The sequence below is a fragment of the Mauremys reevesii genome, linkage group 11 (assembly GCF_016161935.1).
Source record: "Mauremys reevesii isolate NIE-2019 linkage group 11, ASM1616193v1, whole genome shotgun sequence".
NCBI classification, from domain to species: domain Eukaryota; kingdom Metazoa; phylum Chordata; order Testudines; family Geoemydidae; genus Mauremys; species Mauremys reevesii.
In genome coordinates this window covers 17,101,101-17,123,736 of record NC_052633.1, presented here as the reverse complement: position 1 = coordinate 17,123,736, position 22,636 = coordinate 17,101,101, and the positions used below count along the sequence as shown (strand labels likewise).

At 40.0% G+C, this 22,636-nt stretch overlaps 1 protein-coding gene across 12 annotated transcripts in view; it reads left to right on the top strand.

Annotated features, from left to right (window-relative positions):
• ADAM23 (ADAM metallopeptidase domain 23) overlaps window positions 1–22,636 on the top strand; it is a 199,921-nt gene that overhangs the window by 67,295 nt on the left and 109,990 nt on the right. For all 12 annotated transcript variants that reach the window (XR_005586049.1, XR_005586050.1, XM_039493898.1 and 9 more), the window contains exons 4-9: window positions 8,109–8,172; window positions 14,002–14,084; window positions 15,541–15,604; window positions 20,017–20,089; window positions 20,836–20,915; window positions 21,997–22,062. Coding sequence is in view for 10 of the 12 variants with exons in the window: in XM_039493898.1 (XP_039349832.1) it covers window positions 8,109–8,172; window positions 14,002–14,084; window positions 15,541–15,604; window positions 20,017–20,089; window positions 20,836–20,915; window positions 21,997–22,062 (430 nt within the window). In the remaining 2 variants the exon portion in view is untranslated. The remainder of the gene's footprint in view (window positions 1–8,108; window positions 8,173–14,001; window positions 14,085–15,540; window positions 15,605–20,016; window positions 20,090–20,835; window positions 20,916–21,996; window positions 22,063–22,636) is intronic.

Below are 22,636 nucleotides of genomic sequence, written 5' to 3'. Positions count from 1 at the left end.
AAGGCAAGCATTATCTGTTCCAATGTGTGCTGTGCCTTGGGCGACCAGTGGAACTGGGCATTCTTCCAGAGTAGGATAGTGAGGGGCTAGGCTTGTTTTGAAAAATTTGAGATAAACCTTCAGTAAAAGTTTGCAAAGCCTAGAAAATGTTGTAGGCCACGCGCATTGCAGGGGGCTACCTAGTCGTGGACAGCCTGGAGTTTGCGCAGATCCAGCTTGGTTACTTCCGGGGACAGGATGAAACCCAGGAACTCGGTCAAGGTCTGATTGAATGCACACTTTTTTGAGTTTAGCATAGAGACCATGTTGTCGTTGTCTCTCCAGGACTGTGTGGACATGAGTGGTGTGTTGGTCCAGATAGTCTGAGAAGCTCAATGTGTCATCTAAGTATACCAATACAAATTGGTCCAGTAGGTCTAGAGCACATTGTTAATAAAGTGCTGGAATGTTGCTGGCGCATTAGTCAACTGAATAGCTTGACTAAATATTCAAAGTGTCTGTATTAGGTGTAAAAGGCAGTCTTCCATTCATCACCCTCTCGGATATGGATGAAACTAAGCTCCCCGGAGATCCAGGTTAGTGACTGTATGGGTGGCCTCTATGCAGTCTAACAACTCAGGGATTGCGGGTAGTGGGTAACTGTTCGACAGATGCGGAGGCTGCTGTACTTGTTTTGTACGAAAAGGACTGGGGCACTGGCTGGTGAGGTTGACCTGTGGATGAGCGCCTGGGGCCAGGTGTGACGTTGCACTCTATATGATTTTATGAAAATATGCTAATATAACTGGAATATGCTTCATGCAAAAGGTCTCTCGTAAGGTATCATTACAAAGCTTATAATCTACTCAGTGTGATCATCCTATTGGTATAAATGTACCACTCTTGTAACTGAAACTAAAAATATGAAATATAACTCTGAGGGCCTATTGTAATTATGGAAAGTGTGGGCCATTAATGGTGGTTTGGAATCTTGATGACTCCCATTAACCAGGACAATTGTCTGCAGATGGCTCTGTTTTACCTGTAAGTCTTCCTGTATACGTGTGTGCTGGCAAGTGGGTAATGAAGTCTTACAGTGATGTGATCACGTCACCTGAACTGGAATCCATCTTTAACCTGGTGTCTTTCCAGTGAGAAGGAGGGGGTGGGAACCCAGAGAGGGAGAAATATATCTTTGGCATAAGGCAGGAATCCTAAGTGGGTGGAACAGAACAAAGTGAGAGCCATCATGAGGAATCCCCTAGCTACCACCTGAGCTGGAACAAGGGCTGTACCAGGGGAAAGGATTGTGCCCAGACTAGGAAGGCATCCAGTCTGTGAAAGAAACGTATTGAAACATCTTTCAGGATGAGCTATTATCTGTACTCAATTGTATTACTGTATTAGGCTTAGGTTTGCGTGTTTTATTTTATTTTGCTTGGTAACTCACTTTGTTCTGCCTGTTACTACTTGGAACCACTTAAATCCTACTTTCTGTATTTAATAAAATCACTTTTCACTTATTAATTAACTCAGAGTATGTGTTAATACCTGGGGGCGGGGCCAGGGGCAAACAGCTGTGCATATCTCTCTACTGGTGTTATAGAGGGCAAACAATTTATGAGTTTACTCTGTATAAACTTTATACAGGGTAAAACAGATTTATTTGGGTTTAGACCCCATTGGGAGTTGGGCATCTGAGTGTTAAAGATAAGAACACTTCTGTAAGCCTGCAGCTTTGGGGCAAGTAATTCAGACCCTGGGTCTGTGTTGGAGCAGACGGGAGTGTCTGGCTCAGCAAGACAGGGTGCTGAGGTCCCGAGCTGGCAGGGAAAGCAGGGGCAGAAGTAGTCTTGGCACATCAGGTGGCAGCTCCCAGGGGGTTTCTGTGATCTAACCCGTCACACTAGGTTCTCTTGGAGTTATTCTCGCAACACTGCCAGTTTAGGCTCTGACTTTGCATATGTCTACCTAAACCCCATCTTCACCTCTGGTTGTAGTTCTATGGGGCAATCATAGTCTCAATGTGAGGTGAGGCTTTCTGCATTCTTTTTTTCAAAGATGTCAGCATAGTTGTGGAAGTTGAGGGGGCAGGTGACTAAACCTACTTGATCCTTCTTGTGCCTGGGTGCTGCACTCACTGAACCCTGACCATGATGTCAGTAGAATTCTGTTGGGAAAGTGACCTTTCATTCTTGACACCATGTCAAGGCTGATTTCCCACTCTGGCACTTCGAGTGCAGAAGGTGGGGACCCACAAGGATTCTAAAAATTAATACTGGCCACTGCAGGCTTGTATTAAACTCCCAAGGTTACAGCTTCTCTCTGACCTAGGATGGGTAGATGCTGCCACCATCCAAGTTTAAAAAACAAACAAACCCCTTTGGACCCAGGAAGGCACACTTGGGAATTCCTCCCTGTGAGGTACCCTCAAGCCCTTTCACCCCCGCTCCAGGGAAGAGCTGAGAAAGAAAACAAAGGAAATCAGCTGTTGCCACCAGTTAATTAAACAACATATGCACATACCTCTTAGGACACAAAAACCCAATCCGGTTCTTAAAAAAGGTAAATTTTATTAAAAACAAAAAGAAAAAAATACATTTGGAACTTAGGCTATTGCTAGATTTTAAAAGAGCAAATATAATAATTAAGCCTCAAGAATGGCTTTCTTGAGGTCCAGCTTAATGGTTACAAGCAAAACAAAAGCATTTGGGGGTTAGCACAGAGGAGTCCACAAGCCATAAAGAAATAAGAGAGAAACCTAATCGTGTCTTCCTAGACATTCCCTGATCTACTTACATGTCTGAGGCTTCAGATAAGTAATTCCTAGGTATGATTTGATGGTTTTTCATACCTGGTTTATAGCTTCTTACAGCATTGCTGCTCTGTGCCTCCTCTCTCCAGAGAACAGACAGATAGATAGATAAAGGGAAAGGTTTTTCCCAATTTTAAAAAGTTCTAGCCCTCCCATTGGTTCATTTGGTCAGGTGCCCACTCCCTTCCTTTTACTTGTGGGCTTTTTTAACCCTTTACAGATAAAGCACGTAGAGAACAGCTACTAATAGGGATTTTGTAGCTAACTGTCTGGCTGGGTGTCCATAAAAGGGAGCTACTCCCCCTTCATTTATCACAACAACAAATGAGGGGATCGTGAAGGGTTAGTCAGGAGATGCCAAGGATCAGGGGGAAATGGAGGGGATCGATCATGCCATATTAAGTTATTTCTCTGTGTTCCTGAATAATGGTCTCTAGGAGAAAAGACTCTACCACAACTGGACCTGAGGACAGTGGGGAGCCATCAATAGTTTAAATCACGTCTAGCATGGCCTTGTGTCACAGGGGAATCTGTAGGGCCTGAGCTGTAGCGGCACCCATAAATTTTTCTGCTGCTCCTGAACTGATGAGGGCCTGTTGGAGGGAGATCTGCTGGGCGTCCCTTGGGATCAGCAAATGAGAGGCCCCTAGGTGGGGCTCATTGTGTGTCTCAGTGAGGACTAGGGTACAGGGAAATTCTCTTCCCTCAAGGATCAGGTCGGTTCTCCCCACTGTGTCTGGACCAGCTTGTTTCCCCAAGCTCCTTGGTATGCTTACTCAGCAGGCTGAGATGACATGGCCAGGTTTGCCACAGTAGAAGCACAGATAGCACTGAGAGTGCCATTCTTTTTCTTCAGGAGTGAGCCGGTGATGAGTCAGATTGTCTTGTGTAGGTTCAGTAGGTGATGCAGAAGGTGAGGTCGTGCTCGCAGCTGCTTGTCTATGCAGATGGCATGGTCCACAAGAGCATCTAGGCTTGTAGGCATCTCTACAAAGGCCAGTTCATCTTTGATTTCTTCCTGCAAGCCCCACCACTGCACTGCTTTTGTTCCACTCTGTATCCTCTGTGAAGCTGCAGAATTGTGCCACATAGGAGGCCATTGTGCCTGGTCCCTGATGGAGTCACTTTAGGGTGGGTCACCAAAGATGGTTGATATCAACTGAAGAAAGCACTGGGTTGGGCTATGGCAGCACTGGGCTGGGCTATCGCCTTCCAGCAGACTCAGTCTAAAATGTCTCCTGTCAGTAGGCTGATTACTAAGGTCACCTTGAACTGGTCAGAGGTATAAATCAGGAACAGAATGTGGCATTGGTTCATGAAGCCTGAGAACCACCAGCAGTTCCCATTGAACCTTTCAGGCAAGGGTTTCTCAGGCTCCTGTTCAGGGCAGGGCACTGCAGGTGGTGCTTGCAGCACAGCATTCTCAGCAATAAGCTGCTTCACTTACTCCTGCTGCTGCTGGTTTCCCCCATCAGCTGTGCTGCTTGGGCCTTCAGTGATTGATTTTCTGCCTGGAGGTGGAAGGCCCATTCGAGTGATCCAGTGCTTCTGGCGACTGTGGCGGTGCGGCTGGGATCATCCTTCTTGCACAGGGCTTGGTCTTTTAGAGTTATTGTCCAAATAACCTGTCATGGCAGAGTCATGGGCAGCCAGACCTAGTGGCCAGACTAGGATCCACAATCATCATGAGACCGGAGTCGAGAGTCAGTTGGGTCAGGTTACTGGCAGATCAGAAGCAGGAGACAGATTTGAGATCAGAGCCACAAGTTGGTAACCAGAGTCAGGCCAGGTCAGGATACCAGAGGGCCAGAGGCAGGAGACAAACTGGAGATCAGAGCTACAAGTCAGATGCTAGGGATCAAGCTAGGTCAGGATGCCAGGAAGTCAAGCTGCCAGAGCAGGAGCTAGAAGTACAAGGCACACAGTTCAGAGCAGGGTGGATCCTAGTTGTTCAGACAGTTTCCTGTTTCTGCTGCTGGTGTAAGTAGGACCAATGGGCCAATCTGCTGCTCTGGAACTCTGCCAATAAGACCTCCGGGGCAGAGCCTCAAACTGGGTCTGGCCCTCTGGGTCCTGGGTAAGCAGTAGTCAGGCCAAGTGGTGGGTTGGAGCATGGCTGCTCCTGTGAACCCTGCGGACTTGGGTTCAAGGCCTGTGGATCATGACACAGAGAAGATAATCAACAAGATTCACACTTGAATCAACCAAAGCTTCAGGAGCACTTCCCATTAGACTGGCTTTCCAAATGATAAGTCTCATAGTCTTGTGCACAGGATTACTTCCTGAGATCATTTTACATATGAGGAAACTGATGAGGTTTATGCTCCAGGTCTAGAATCACTCTCCAGATGTAATGAATGGAAGGGTTTGGGTTCCCAACAGTTTGATAGTCCATTAAATAGTAGTTCTAGAAATCCAGTCTGACTATAAAGACAGAATTCACTATTCCAAATAAAGTATCAGAGGGGTAGCCGTGTTAGTCTGGATCTGTAAAAAAGCAACAGAGTCCTGTGGCACCTTATCTGTTAGTCTTAAAGGTGCCACAGGACTCTCTGTTGCTTATGCCAAATAAAAAATCACCAAAATGGATGTGATCAGGAACACCTTATAGCTGAGGGAACCTGGTCCAGCTCAGATAGGAAACACATACATTTCTTAGCATTGAGGACAGCTCTTCTGGCTTTTCAGAGTACAGTAGAACCTCAGAGTTACGACCACCTCAGGAATGGTGGTTGTTCATAACTCTGAACAAAACGTTATGGTTGTTCTTTGAAATGTTTACAACTGAACATTGACTTAATACAGTTTTGAAACTTTACTATGCAGAAGAAAAATCCCCCCCCCTTTTTTTAGTAGTTTATGTTTAACTGTATACTGTATTTGGTTGATTTTTTTTGTTTCTTTTTGTCTCTGCTGCTGCCTAATTGCATACTTCCAGTTCCAAATGAGGTGTGTGGTTGACTGGTCAGTTTGTAACTCTGTTGTTTGTAACTCTGAGGTTCTACTGTAGAATATGAAGCATTTACATTCTATTCATGGCACTAAAGGAGGATGAGTCTTTCAGGATTAGGAATCATGTCTTGATCTTTCTTGGATGGGGCCTGAATCATGTGATTCAGGCATATTCTGCTCTTCCTGTTGAGCCGTAGAATTCAATAGATCCATGCTTTTCTTTGTAACAAAATCTGCTTCATAGTCATCAGCACCTCTGCTAGTAGAATATATGAAGAACAGTACTCTTTGTATTACATGATGAATAGATAATACTCCCTGGCTTAATATTCAAGGTCCTTTCATACTTGCCAAGAATGTGTCTTCCCTTTATGTTGCCCAGATCCAAAACATCTGCAATGTACACATTATGTGGTAGAGAAAATCTGCAAAGTTGCAGTTTGGGCCTCATTTATTATGTTTCTGAGACACTACAAACTGAATTTACAAGCCTTTGCATATGTATACTGTGCGAAGAGAGTGCTCTGGCCAGTAGGCCTAGATGATGATCAGATTCTGCATTCCAGTGAGCTGTGCTTAGGAGAGGCAGGTGGAGTAAGGGGCACCTTTTGGTCTTCCTCTATATTTGGATCAAGTACCTTCCTCACCCTGATGTAACTGAGAGTAGTAATTAAACTTCCTATCTAAATTCTGTCCTCATTTGGCAGCAGTGACAGAGCCCACAGATCAATGTTCAAGGCAGAATGTGGAATGAGACTGGTCAGTGCCATTACAGCAAGCATTTGAAAGAAAGCAAAAACTTATTACAGATGCCCTAAGTTAAAATACTGCCAGTTTGGAGAACAAATGACACTACAATGTGATACATCCAAGAAGGGACTGAGGGTAGCTCTGTTGCAGGAGCTGCTGATTGCATACGCTAGTAGAGTTTTGGTAGAAACTGAACAAGGGTACATCCAATAAGAAAAAGAATTTTTGGCTGCGTTGTTGGGGTAGAGTGATTCTACCAATATGGTCACCCTGTAAAATAGTACAATCAGACCACAAACCGCTAGAGACAGTTATGTTTATCCTCTCCGTAGTGATTCAAAAAGGTTGCAGTGCATATTGATGAGCCTCCAGCACTACTAAGTACAGCTCAGATACTATCTAGGCTGTTTGTTAGTGTTGGCTGGCACAGTGAGGCGGGAACATGTGCCAGGCATTGGGGAGGTGCTAGTACTGGGAGACAGTGCAAGATGATCAGGATGCTGTCCATCAATGTGATGCACTGTCTCACAAAATTTGCATAACTGAGCATGTGAGAAGTTCTATAAACATATGTTTAAGTGCTTTACTTTATCAGGGCCAAAGTGCCCAAAGTCTTGTTGGATTGAGCTCTAACTCATTGTGGTTGGGGCATTGAAGCGGTCCCAGATATGTAGAGACCGGACCCATTTATGGTTCCCTGCTTATCTGCTGGGCAGTGGCAGCAGGGCAGTCTGGGAACACCAGGACCAATGCTGCTCCCAGTTCCCCCAAACACTACATGAAGCAGAAGCCCCTCTTTCCATGAGTGGAGCCAGCCCTCTGGCACCCAAGTGCTGAGTCTTCAGCTATCGGAGTAGCCAGCATGTTTCCACTATACCCACAATCTCCTCTTGTATTAGGGCTGTGTTTTATATTTTTTTTCTCATCTCTTTGACAGAACGGGGACTTTTGCGGAGGGAGAAGGAGTTTTCAGGCAAGGAAGTTTGGGAAGGATAAAGGGTGAGACTGAGTTGAGTTGAGTCCTGCCAGGATATTAGAGGCGTTGAAAAGAAATGTTAAGAGTTACTAAAATAGTTTGAGTTTGTAGATGAAGGTTGAGTAAAGAACTAATATAATAGATAGGAAGAGGGGTGATTAAGGTTAATAGATAATCTGTAATATGTTTTTTCTCACTATAGACTTTAAGCTCTTGGGACAGGCACTGTGTCTGTGTATTACTTTGATATGAATAATATATATAAAACTTATTTGAAAACAATAATTAAACTAACCATACATTGGTCAGTTAGACCCAGTGGAAACAAAACTCATAGAGTCAATTTATATTCATTTTAATTATTGTATACATTAAAAACAAATGAAATCATACTAATGTAAGACTAACATAATGGAAATTCAGCCAGTGAGTCAAATTCCCCTTAGTCTAAAGTCTTTCTTGTCTCAAAATGCAGCAGCAAGCCATTTTCTGGAGACAGCTTTCTTGATTCTTTTAATTTACTAGGTTAGAAAAAAAAGATTCAAGAATTTCAGCTAAAATGATAAAATTACAGCGATTACATCTACATTTTCTGTTTTTAAGAAATACCATACACAATCTTTTTTTTTTTTACAGTGATTTGTTATCCTCCGATTATGTGGAGATTCACTATGAAGATGGAAAACCACAATTTTCTAAGGTACTATATGTATTAAATAAGAGACTTATTCTCCCCTCCCCCCATACAATGATAATGCAGTAAAACACAAACTTTCTGTGTTGTTTACAATATTTATCAAATACCAAAAGGCATTTACCACATATATCAAGGAATTGTGATCTTGTCTATCTGATGAAGATTCTTCAGCAGATGACAGGAGAAAAATTGTTAAAAGTGTGGGCAATTAGCTGCAAATGAAAGTGCCAAAGATGAAAGCTACAGTTCGTAAAGTATAATTTTTTCAGTTGCTCCCACACTAGAGGTCACAATCACTAAAATCTTCATTAAACATTTACTTCGCCTAAACATAATACTTCGCATAAAAGTGCAAGGCTAAGTTGTGATGGGAAGTCAGTGTAAACACTTGCAATGGCTTTTCTTTGCAAGAGTTTTTATAAAACCATGAATCAGAAAAATACATACTGGGTGAAATTCACCCCTCTTCAGAATGTCAGCAGAAAGCCTATGCACCACTTAAGTCCTCAAATTAGAGCTAAAGTAGAATTTAAGCAGTGCATAGGCTTTGGACAGAGATAAATTTTGCCCTTGAGAGAGAGGATTGCATGACCTAGTCCTTTGAGGAGACAGGGGAACAAAAATAGGTGTGTGTTTTTTTGATTTAGATAGCACAAGGGATGATTACTATATTACTGGAATGTAGAATAGCAGAGAGAAAGGAAGGATATAAAATAAATGTAAAGGCAAGAATGTCTTTGTTTAAGTTAACTGAGCTCTTAGACTTCTAAAATCGCCATAAATGCCAGAGTACAGTAGAAGCAGCAAAGAATCCTGTGGCACCTTATAGACTAACAGACGTTTTGCAGCATGAGCTTTCGTGGGTGAATACCCACTTCTTCGGATGCAAGCAGTGGAAATTTCCAGGGACAGGTGTGTATATATAAGCAAGCAAGAAGCAAGCTAGAGATAACGAAGTTAGATCAATCAGGGAGGATGGGGCCCTGTTCCAGCAGCTGAGGTGTGAAAACCAAGGGAGGAGAAACTGGTTCTGTAATTGGCAAGCCATTCACAGTCTTTGTTTAGTCCTAAGCTGATGGTGTTAAATTTGCAGATGAACTGGAGCTCAGCAGTTTCTCTTTGAAGTCTGGTCCTAAAGTTTTTTTGCTGTAGTATGGCCACCTTAAAATCTGCTATTGTGTGGCCAGGGAGGTTGAAGTGTTCTCCTACAGGTTTTTGTATATTGCCATTCCTAATGTCTGATTTGTGTCCATTTATCCTTTTCCTTAGAGACTGTCCAGTTTGGCCGATGTACATAGCAGAGGGGCATTGCTGGCACATGATGGCATATATTACATTGGTGGACGTGCAGGTGAAAAGCTCCACCAAGCATTCTCAAGACTACAGTACCCACACGAGGAAATAAGGAAACAGATCAACAGAGCCAGACGTGTACCCAGAAGCCTCCTACTGCAAGACAAACCCAAGAAAGAAACCAACAGGACTCCACTGGCCATCACATACAGTCCCCAGCTCAAACCCCTCCAATGCATCATCAGGGATCTACAACCCATCCTGGACAATGATCCCACACTTTCACAGGCCTTGGGTGGCAGGCCAGTCCTCGCCCACAGACAACCTGCCAACCTGAAGCATATTCTCACCAACAACTGCACACCGCACCATAGTAACTCTAGCTCAGGAACCAACCCATGCAACAAACCTCGATGCCAACTCTGCCCACATATCTACACCAGCAACACCATCACAGGACCTAACCAGATCAGCCACACCATCACCGGTTCATTCACCTGCACGTGATAATATAGATAATATATGCCATCATGTGCCAGCAATGCCCCTCTGCTATGTACATCGGCCAAACTGGACAGTCTCTAAGGAAAAGGATAAATGGACACAAATCAGACATTAGGAATGGCAATATACAAAAACCTGTAGGAGAACACTTCAACCTCCCTGGCCACACAATAGCAGATTTTAAGGTGGCCATACTACAGCAAAAAAACTTTAGGACCAGACTTCAAAGAGAAACTGCTGAGCTCCAGTTCATCTGCAAATTTAACACCATCAGCTTAGGACTAAACAAAGACTGTGAATGGCTTGCCAATTACAGAACCAGTTTCTCCTCCCTTGGTTTTCACACCTCAGCTGCTGGAACAGGGCCCCATCCTCCCTGATTGATCTAACTTCGTTATCTCTAGCTTGCTTCTTGCTTGCTTATATATACACACCTGTCCCTGGAAATTTCCACTGCTTGCATCCGAAGAAGTGGGTATTCACCCACGAAAGCTCATGCTGCAAAACGTCTGTTAGTCTATAAGGTGCCACAGGATTCTTTGCTGCTTCTACAGAACCAGACTAACATGGCTACCCCTCTGATAATAGAGTACAGTAGAAGTCGCAAGTCACTTTTCAGGAAACTTGTCTCTGTTCAGAGGGCCAGAAGGACAGCACAACATGTAAATCTTACTTTTACGCCCTCACAACCAGAGTGAATTTCACCCTTTATGTGGTTGCTATTTGTCCAGTTGCTGTATGTCCATTTGCTTAATCTGACCTCCTCATTGAAGATCTTAATTAGAGTTCAAATACAGTAGCTTTTATTCTAATGTATCAATTTATACTCTGTTCCTTGGAAAAAATAATTTCGTGCAGCATATCAAGGGAATTGCTTAGTTTTGTTAAGACATTACTCAAGAGAGCAGGCAAAAATGCCAAAGGAAGCAAGAAAACAATCCCTTCTGGCTTTTACACAGACTCAAGCAACTGTCAGCTGCAGCACCAGCAATGAGCACTGCGGTTGCTGAATCATGAGTCTAACTGGAGGATTATATTAGAACTTTAGACTCAGCAAATGGGCCACCTTTGCATGCTGCAGTAATTAGATCCAAACTTTCTGAAGGATATTTTCTGAGTTGATTGACTTAGAAACACCAATAGGGCTCTTGAGGTCACATGGTCCACAAGAGGCATAATTAACAAAAATAAAGAAAATATCTTTCTTAGGGATTTTTTAATCTGCTCAGTCTTATTTAGATATATTTGACGAATGGCAAACTGTTTATTTCTTGTTGAATATAGAGAAGTGAAATCTTGATGAAAACATCTCTCTCTAGAACTAGAGTATATAGCTTTATTATAGGGGTGAAAATAACCAGGATCAAATTGTGATCTCCTCACTCCCATGAGTAATCCTATTAAATTTCTTGGAACTACTTGTGTGAGTAAAATAATCATAATTTAGCTCTTAGGAAGAACTGTTTAAATAAGACGAGTTCCATAAACTCCAGAATACAGGCCAGTGCATAATGCATATATGGGTAACTGTCATGTAACAATGGTTATTTACTTAATTTTGTTAGAGTATATGAACTTAATTGTGCACAGTAAAGGTTGTGCTATACTTTTTCCAGATTCTGAACAAAACATTTAACAAAATAAACAAGATACAAAATGAAATTGCTGCTGATGTTTACAGTTCACTAAAAAGTATTACATGCCTGGTGATTCCTTAGGGTACATGGTAAGTTAGAACAATTGGAAGAAGCAGTGTGACAGCACTGTATTTACACTTTTCTCAATAAAACTATTGCAAGCATTTTTTTTCCACCTTGATTTTAGCTAGGATTGTTGTTGACCTATATTAAAGGTCAGGTCCTTAACTGTTGTAAATCAGCATGAATCCATTGCCTTTAGTGGAACTACATTGACATGAACTAGCTGAGGATCTGGCATTAAAAGCTTCTAAATTCTTCAGCACTTTCTCTTACATGTTCACTCTCTTTAAAAATTTAAATTGAGACTCATGTTTTCAATGTAAGTATGTAAGGCCTGAATGGTTTCTAGGTTTGCTCTTGCTGCCAGCCTTCTAATAATAAAAATCAAGTGCACTGTACTTGTTTACTGAATTGAACTATTCACATGAAATGAAATTCTGCCACCCTTATTCACAATGAACAGTCTCTTAAGGCTTTAGCAGTCCCATCAAAAAATGACTCATGTGGCTCACTGTAATTTAGGGATTAGTAATTTTGCTATTCAGTAATAAGGATAGAATTAGATTTTAAACCTATCAGGCTATAGATACGGGATATAGATTTTGTTCTAGTAATTTGTTGGTATTTTTGCAGTTGCCTAAAGTATAGAACCATAGATTACTCTAAAGGTTTTAATTTTTCTTTTCAAAGACTTGACTACTTACAGTCAAAATTAAATATTTATTAATACCACAGTGCTGCTCTACTTTCACAGCATACAGAAATTAAATAGAAAGGATTTGGGACAAGGAAGAAGATCATTTATATATTGTTCCTGAGACTGTGTTTTTTAACACCAAAGAATATTTTGACAACATTTCTGTCATTTATTTCTCTCTCTGTTGCTGGCTCCCATATTTCCCTCTTGCTTATTATGTCATTCTGCTTCTCAGTGGGGTTCCTTTTTGTCCCCTGAGTTTTTGATATTATCAAATAATAAAAGGTCTTAATTTCCAGCTAAGATTACTCAATTTTATCTTGCCTTTATTCAGACCCTGCAAATTTGCAAATTACATCCTCCCCATCACTGGGCACCCAAATAAGGGGCAAGCACAGTCTGTCCACACATTTTATACGGTATGCCATGGAAGAGGCCTGGGTCCAGTCTTTGAAGAGTGCCTCATTTCCAGAGCACCATTCTGTGCATGGAATGAGGCAGTGCTCCTATGGAACTAGTAGTAGGCATTAGTGTAGTTAAAACTGTGTCCTAATTGGAGCTGGTCAGGAAGTGCTAAAAAATATTTTCAGAAATTTTCTGATGGGGGAAAAAAGTTCTGTTTATGTGAGAGGAAGTAGATGGTGGCAAAATAGGTGATTGAGACTGTGCACATGTTCATCAATGAAATTGAAGAAATAGTGCTGTTTCACCATGATTATGGCAGAGCTAAAGGAGAACAGAACAAATTTGTCGTGGATGAAGCTCATATAGTCATTTCTTGTCTTGCTTCTCGCTTCCTCTCATGTGTGAAGGTTAACTATTTACTCTGTAAGTTCTCTGAGGCATGGACTTTGCATTCATATCTGTCTATGAAGTGCCCAACATACTTGTGGATCTTTACTAATATATTTTATTTAAGGTCTGGGTTTTGTCTCAGTATTGTCTACTGATATGTACAAATATCATCTTCTTAGTCAAATTATCTGCTCCTTGTTTGTTTTACAATCACATCTTTTTATGTGGCAAAATCAAGTTTTTACTCATGTTTACCTCAGTTTGCATAGTAGAGACAATAAAGTTCTGAGTTTTTTATCTGGATTTTCTTCCGTAGTCATGCTTCAACCACCATATTGTTTAATTAAAGTTCCCATTATATAAAGTTTCCTTCTTGAAGACTTTTTAGCAAGACAACCTTAAATTTGACTTTCAGATTCCAGGCAGAGCTTATGTGGTGGGTTAGTGTTTATTTATTTATTTATTTTTTAAAGTACTTGTAATTTCAACAGTTTTGATCTGGCTATCACTGAGAAATCATAAATATGGACCCCCATAATACCACATCTAAAGAATAATTTTTGAAAGGGAAATTGCTCTTTAAGGAAACAAAATAATTAATGGCATTGTGAGTTTAAGTAAGGAAAGACCAACCTTTGCTATGGCTGGAAGCCATATATAAATAAGTAATGTACTTTTTTCTAGGCACAGTATATTTTACCCCTTATTAGTGATGAGGAGACTCAGTGATTGTTAACATAACAGACTCTTTCCTTGAAATTTCTTCACTTGGTATGTAGGATCCATTTTTCAGTTAGAATTAAATGATAATTTAATGTATTTATTTTTTTTACACATTTTTAGGGTGGAGAGCACTGTTACTATCATGGAAACATTAGAGGTGTCCAGAACTCCAAAGCTGCCCTTTCAACATGTAATGGACTTAAGTGAGTGCAAATCTTCATTCCTCCAAAGAGACTATATTAACTGCTTGCTACTCTTGGATTCCTGTCCTTGGGTTTCATCTCTTGGCATGAGACAGACTGAAATTCTCCGAGCTTTCAAAGATTTTTGGCATCCTGAGGTACAGGCAGACCAGTCTTGTTTCAAGAATAGTGGCTAGTAACTCAGTGACTCCTCTAAAGTATTCTCGGTGAACGCCTTGCTGACCATGCTCAGCTAAGGAGTTTCTCATTGGCATTGCAGTTTTTTAAACTGCTTATATCCTTTGCCCTGTCTATGGATTTTAGCTTTTGGTTGATGGCTTTTCTGTATGTTCTGATTTTTTTTTTCTGTTCCCTTTAGTTCTTCGGTTTCTTCCTCAAGACAGGTTCAGGACTGGAATAGTAGAAATGTTCTGTGTCAGGAGTGAGGTGCATTGGCAAGACAAAGTGGGGAAGCTTGTACAGTACAGAGCCTACCTTCTGTATACCTGGCTTTAACCACTGCTATTAATTCATTTTTTAAGCACCAGGGATACTAGAAATTTTTGGTGCTGTCTAGCGAAACCCTTACAGATTGTAAATACCTAGAAATAAATTAATCAAGATGGCTGATTCAAACAAATAAGAGATCAGAAATATGAACAAAAATCAGACTTCAGCTCTTCACATTACTAGAACAGTTCTCAAACTGTGGGTTGGGACTCCAAAGTGGGTCATAACCCTGTTTTAATGGGGTTGCTGGGGCTGGCGTTGGACTTGTTGGGCCCAGGACCGAAGCCAAAGTCAGAGCCCTACCATCCAGGGCTGAAGCCGAAGCCCAAGGGCTTCATCCCTGGGTAGTGGGGCCGAAGCCCTCAAGCTTTGGTCCCCCTACCCCAGGTGGTGGGGCTGGGCTTTGGCCCCCTGCCCGAGGCCATTGGGCTTGGGCTTTGGTCCTCCTTTCTGGGGTCATGCAGTTATTTTTTCTTGTCATAAAAGGGTCGTGGTGCAGTGAAGTTTGAGAAACCCTGCATTACTGTGATTCCAGTACAGTGAGACCAGGAATTATAATTTTGAAAAATCAGTCTTTCGATTATTATTTTTGATGTAAGTAAATAATGTAAGATAGTATATGGCCAGCAGCTCTTTGTTGATTATGTGTATATAACTCAGCTGTGTTTGTTGTCTTCTGCATATTAATTGGTGTTTTAGGAACGACCAAGATCAGATCTTGACTCTTTCCATTGTTGTGTCAAGTATTCCATTACCAAGGATCCTGTCTAGCACAAAATTGATTTTGCAGATGTGCATCACTACTATATTTTGCCAGTTACCACTGGAATTTTTTATGCTGTCTTGTTCACTAGTTTTAAATAGTACAATTGGATTTATTTGACCAAAGACCATTTGTTGGATTAAAATTATTCCTTAGTACTTATTTTGGTCCTAAATCTCTTCCTTTTTCTTTCTAATGTTCCAGTGGCATGTTTGAAGATAGCACCTATGTGTACTTCATAGAACCAATGGATTTGACCCACAGTGCAGTAAGTTTATACTGCCTTGTAATTTTTTTGGTTTTGTTTGTTACAGGGATGCCTAAATGTCAGTATTCAGAGTAGCAGCCATGTTAGTCTGTATCCGGAAAAAGAACAGGAGTAGTTGTGGCACCTTAAAGACTAACAAATTTATTGTAGCATGAGCTTTCGTGAGCTACAGCTCACTTCTTCAGATGCATAGAATGGAACACACAGACAGGAAATATTTATACATACAGAGAACATGAAAAGGTGGAAGTATGCATAACAACAGGAAAAGTCTAATCAATTGAGATGAGCTCTTATCAGCAGGAGGAAAAAAAACTTTTTGAAGTGATAATTAAGGTTGCCAATAGAAGGTGTGAGGAGAACTTAACATAGGGAAATAAATGTCAGTATGTTTCTCACAAGTAACTTGCAAATCTGAATTATTAAAGATTTATTTTTAATTCCATGTTTTAACTTGAATTTTCTAATCTTAAATTCACTTTAGATTTGGGAATAGGCCATTCATGTTGGTGGCGTCTAAGGGCTTATTCCCATGGTGAATGCTTTGTGGTCTATAAAAGTGTTTACCAATTTCCTCTACTGTCTGAGCTAGTGAATTTAATCCTTTCATTGACTTGGTTGAAAACCTATGTTTTGGAGCTGAGGTCAGGCACGCTATACAGAGTGCCACAGCTGGGTAGTTATCACAGAGGATTGTAGTGCCGGTATGTAATGACTCTGATACAAATAGATGAATAAATTGGATCAAGAATATATTTACCCAAATATCTTCTTCACACTCTGAACCTGTTCTACTTAACTTGTGGCTCTCTTTAAGTATAGTATGTTTGTACAGTTGCTCCTGAAGGCATTGATGTAAACAGAGCTGACTATTCTTCAAAGGCTAGTTTACAAATTTCAGCACAATAGACCAGGAATGTTTCTCCCGTGGGATACTTCTGCACTTTTATTTGATTTCCAAGAGACATCCTGGGGTTTTGGGTATCTGAGAGACATCAAGATGAGGATTTTCAGGCTTTGTATCTTGCCTGGCACCTCATCAGGGCATGATAAATTACACAAAGTGATGTAATTCTAACTGGTTTCTTTTAAAACCTCTTTTGGTAACAGTGAACATGACAACAGAGTCCCACAAAGGAACTGCAAGATCGTTAGTCTTTGTGTGATAAGTAATACTTTCAGAGAATACTGTAGAGGGTAATACACTCTTTGAATATCTTTTGAATGATCTGTTGTGACTTCCAGCCCAAAGATGCTTCAGGTAATGTTAATCCTAGTTAGAATGATAGTGTGATGAGTTGGGTCACAGAAACCCCCTTGGGACGGGCACCTGATGTGCTGACACTACCTCTGAGCCCATTTTCCCTGCGAGCTTGGGACTTCAGTACCCTGTCTTGTTGAGCCAGACATGTTAGCCTGCTGCAAACACAGACTCAGGTCTGAACCACGTCCCCAAAAAGCTGCAGAATTAATTGAAAATAGTTTAAGAAGTGTTCCTGTCTCCGACACCCAGCTCCCAATGGGATCCAAACCCCAAATAAATCTGTTTTATTCTGTATAAGGCTTATACAGGGTAAACTCATAAATTGTTCGCCCTCTATAACACTGATAGAGAGATATGCACAGCTGTTTGCTCCCCCAGGTATTAGTCACTAACTCTGGGTTCAATAATAAGCAAAAGTGATTTTATTAAGTATAACAAGTAGAATTTAAGTGGTTCCAAGTAATAACAGACAGAACAAAGTAAGTTACCAAGCAAAATAAAACAAAAACATGCCTAATACATTAAGACAGTGGTCTCCAAACTTTTTTGATCGTGTACCCTGTCAGTAAAAATTTTTTGAACACGCACCCCCTGCTCCTGGCCGAACTGTCGAAGCAAAACAAATAAACTGCTCGGACTCCCGGCCAAACTGCCAAGGGAAGGGGAAGAAAAAAAAAAAAGCCGCTTGGACTCCTGGCCGAACTGCTGAAGGGGAAAAAAAAAAAAAAAGCGGCACTGCTTCGGCGGCGCTCCTCCTGTCGTGCACCCCAAAGGAGCCTCTTGCGCACCCCACTTTGGAGACTACCGCATTAAGAAACTGATTACAGATAAAATCTCACCCTCAGATGTTTCAATAAGTTTCTTTCATAGACTGGACTCCTTCCTAGTCTGGGCCCAATGCTTTCCCCTGGAACAGTCCTTGTTCCAGCTCAGGTGGTAGCTACAGGATTTCTCATGACTGCAGCCTCCTTTGCTCTGTTCCACCCCATTATATAGCTTTGGCACAAGACGGGAATCTTTTGTCTCTCTGGGTCCCTACCTCTCTGTCTGAATGGAAAAGCCCCAGGTTTAAGATGGATTCCAGTACCAGGTGTCATGGTCACATGTCCTGTGAGACCCCAAGCCTCCATTCTTCCTGGCCTGACTCACAGGAAGGCTTGCAAGTAAATAGAGCCATTTACAACCAATTGTCCTAGTTGATGGGAGCCATTGAGATTCCAAACCACCATTAATGGCCCACACTTTGCATAATTACAATAGGACCTCAGAGTTATATTTCATATTTCTAGTTTCAGATACAAGAATGATACATTTATACAAATAGGATGACCACACTCAATAGATTATAAGATTTGTAATGATACCTTACAAGAGACCTTTTGCATGAAGCATATTCCAGTTACATTATAGTCACACTCATTAGCATATTTCATAAAATCATATGGAGTGCTATGTCACAGATAGTCCATTGGAAAATAATTTAGGAACCATTCAGTGTGGCAGCTGGATTAAGGCTCCTTGTTATAAAGGTACATACTGTACTTAAATGTAACCTGTATATGACACTGGCTATTGGTTGAAAACTGACCATATGTTCACTATTGTGGGGATCTGGTAACCCCTTCTTAATTAGGAGATAGACAATTGGGAGATTATTCTCCTAGGACAGTAGAATTTCACTCTTCATGCTGATACTGCAGTACAGAGCTTGAGGCAATGGAAAGAAATAATTAGGGTTATTTTTAGCGTTTGTACAATCACTGTAATTTATGGAAGATTTTAAAATGATATCATCTCTGCCACCTGTGTGTGTGCAGGTGGAAGTTTTAAAGAGCATAGAGGATAGTTTTGGACAAGAGTATTGTTCTCAATAAAACTACTTTCTTCTATTGACCAAAATAAAATGTCTATAGGGAGATTTTTAGAGCCATAAATGGCAGTGAGGGACCCAACTTGAAAGTCAGTGCAAGTTAGGCACTGATCTCCCGCTTTGTGCATAATACCTGAGATAGATGTCCACACCAGTTATTTGATTGCAAGCATTGCTCTCATTGTTTGATTGGTTAAGTTCTTTCAGATACCTTAGGAATGGAAGGCAGTATGTTAAACTAAGTTGTATTTACTGTACATGTGCAGTTTGAATTTTTGAATATTTTACTTCCATGTTTTACACAAATCTCTCAGGAATTACACAAAAATAGCATTCTGTCTTTTCAAAAGCATTATTTGACAAGATCAGGCGATGGAATGACAAGGGAGGGAAGACAGAGATCCATGGGGCATATATCAAACTGTGATACTTTGAAATTTATCATTTTAAAAGGAGAAAACTTCAATATATTTATTCTTTTTTTGTCCTATATATAGATTTTCAGCACTGTGCATTAATTATGTTGAAGGAGACCTAAATCTTACTGTTCTTTCTGTTGAGTTTCAATACAATTAAGTAGCTTGTCTTTGTGATTTATAATAGGCATACCTTTATTTTTGAGCAGGTACAGTAAGACTGTATCTAGGTATATGTATGTATGCAGAGAGTAGAATTTGAATTCTTGAGATAACACTTCATACTGAATTAATGTCTTCTCTCTGAGGATCTCAAAGATATTTATAATCAATGAATTAATACCTATGACATCTTTTGTAATGTACATGATAAATAAATATTGTCCGTGTTTTAGATTAGGAAACTGAGGCAGAGCATCCAAGTGATTCGCCACACAGCCAGTCAGTAGACGAGGCAGGATTAGAAATAAAGAGGCAAGAAGCCTGACCACTAATCCTAATGAGAGACTTGTCTCACCTCTTCTGGCCCGGGAGAAAGATACAGCATTGTTAATCAGGAGCTTGTAACCTGCTCTGAGAGAGTTCTCCAAATAAGGCCTTCTACAATTGAAGAGTACATCATACTGAATTGTGGAGGCTTTCATGTTTGGATTAATATTCTAAGAATCTAATGCTTAGAAGTTATCCTGGTAAAGTATACATAGCACCAATTTAAAGATATTATATTTATGTCAGTGGATATTGCTATTTCCTTTCAGGGAAAAGAACAAATAAGATGTCAATCTACTGTAATAAGTGCATCTTTCTTTTCATTTGGCATTGCTAATGAGTTGAAAATGTTTCTATAAATTCTTTTTTTTAGAAAAGCACAGGCAGGCCACACATCATTCAGAGGACTTTAGGAACACAAACCTCAAAGCAAATGAAGAATGTTGGTATGTATTGGTTACATTATGTTTTCAGTAACAAAAATAATTTTAGTTGTAATGTAAATAGTTTGAGGTTCAAGTTAATGGCACCTATTTTAAACTGCTGAACTTTCTGAAGAATAAGAAAAAAGACCATTATCAAGTTGACTTCTGTATGCCAAGTTTATTATCATCACATTGAATTTCAGAAATGGTAAAATTGAACTGAAATGTTTTCACCTATCAAGACCTGTGTTTAGGTTCTTCTGGCAGAGAATAGCTGTTGGTTTCATCACTAATACTTTAATCAGCTGCTATTTTTTTGGATGCTAGTGATTGTCATCAACACATGAAAGAGAAAAAGCAAAACTGTATGGTCAGGTCTTAGCCTCTTTATGTCCCTTTTTAGTGCATATTTAATTGTAATTATAAATCTATTCACATACTTTGTTATTGATATGGGATCCTTAAAAGTTATGAATTTTAAAGAATGCTTTGCAATTCACCTTTAAATATTTGTGAAATAGGTATTCTTAGTCCATTTCCCACTGGATAAGTGTCCACATCACAGTGATTTCTAAAATGTTTTATCGAATATTCTTAGGATTTCACTAAACTTTGTAACTTTTGAAATTTTCCATCTTTAATTTAGATATAAAGATATATTAATTAATCTCACTGTAAAGAGTTTCCATTTTGACAAGGATTTAAACTGCATGTTCTCCTGCATAAATACTAAATTATTTAAGTTCTGTTAATTTTATTTTCTTCAGAGACCGAATCTAGTTCTGAGTGGTCCTTCCTGTCTGAGTTACAGTGGCTCAGGAAAAGGAGAAGAAAGAGGGCCGTGAGTGTAAGTGTGACACTAAGTTTAGACCTCTGCAGTGCTCCATAAACTTCCAAATTCTTTAATTATAAGTGAGCATTGGTTCTTAGCAAACAAAATCCTTTGGATGTTTGAAACAAAGTTTAAAATATCTCTTTCATATTTTTACAATACAGTACTGTTTTCCATCAAATGATGCCATTATATTTGAACCTGAATCTACAGAATAAAATAGATATAGTTTATATAGTGACAGCAATACCATGTATAGTTTGAAATGAAATTTGATAGTGAAAGTGTAATTAAAATTTCAATGATCATTAAGGTCTGATATTAATGTGGACAGAGTACAACCGTGGATGAAGTCTGACTACTATATAGATGCCCTTTCCTATGGACACATGGCTCATGAATTGGCATGGCCAAAGCCAAAAGTAAGAAATGTGTCTACAGATGTGAGAACGGTCCATATTTTTTTTCCTAATAAACCCAATTTTGGATCACACAATACACATTATAACTAGTTTAGATACATCAGTTTGGACTTCATTTTGTCACATACATGTGCTTGTGGCTTATTTTAGGTTTCATTAATATTAATTTGTACCCATTTGTCTATATGAGATCAACTTTCTCCTGGGATCATACAGCACAATGTGTGGGGTTTCAAACCCTACCTATTTTTAAAAAAATCACTTTTTTCCTAGATCTAGTAAATATGACAATGGAACAAGGGATATGTTGTTTTCTGGGTCTTTTAAACACTAAGTTCTATGGAAACAGTAGCCTTTTCTGTAAACATTGGACAAAGAGGTTTGGATCTGAATTTATTCTAAATGAAATGGTCCAGATCCTCAGCTGATGTAAATTCCTGTAACTCCATTGAAGTTAATGGAGTGATGCCGATTTACACTAGTTGAAGAGCTTTCTCAATTCTGGCAAACTTACTCACTTCGAGTAACATTTATGTGAGTAGTCCCATTGAAGCCAGTGAGAGATACAAACTTGGCTCTCCCACTGCTACTAGATACCTAGGCCAGCTGCAGAGTTATTTTTAAAAATTACCATCACACTGTCATTTCTCACAATATATTTTTAAATCCAACAGGCATCTCGTGGTATATTTGAAGAGATGAAATATCTGGAGCTCATGATTGTCAATGACCATAAAATGGTAAGGATATAGATTGAGTGGCAATCTTCCTTGTAATCTGATTCAGAAGGTGGTCCATACCTGTCTGTCTAAGTTTCTGTATCTGAGTACCTCACTCTCTGGCACAGAATTTTGGGTGTGGAGAGAGGGTCTATACCCCTCCTTGGTAGCAAGATACAGTAGCTATGTGCAATGGGGAAAATAAATTACATCCTTTTAAGGGGTGTAGAAATTTACTTCTCCCCACAGAGCAAGACAGGAATAGGGCGACGTGCTTCTGAGGAGTATGTCTGAGGTACTGTACCCCCGGGGCTACCCTTTGCTAGTGCTAATCTGAAAGACACGGTGTGGCCCATAGTAGTTAATAATACCTAGCATTTTAGACAGCACTTTAAATACTTAAAGTACTTTACAAACATTACCAAATTAATATATATTATTTATATTAGTGTTTTAATATGTATTATTAGTGTTGTGTGTGTGTGTGTGTGTATACATAAGATGTATGTTAACATATATTTAACTGTTAAGTGGCAGTACTGTTAGAATTTAAAAATTAAATTCCATCTTTTAAGGATTAAAGAAACAGGCTGAG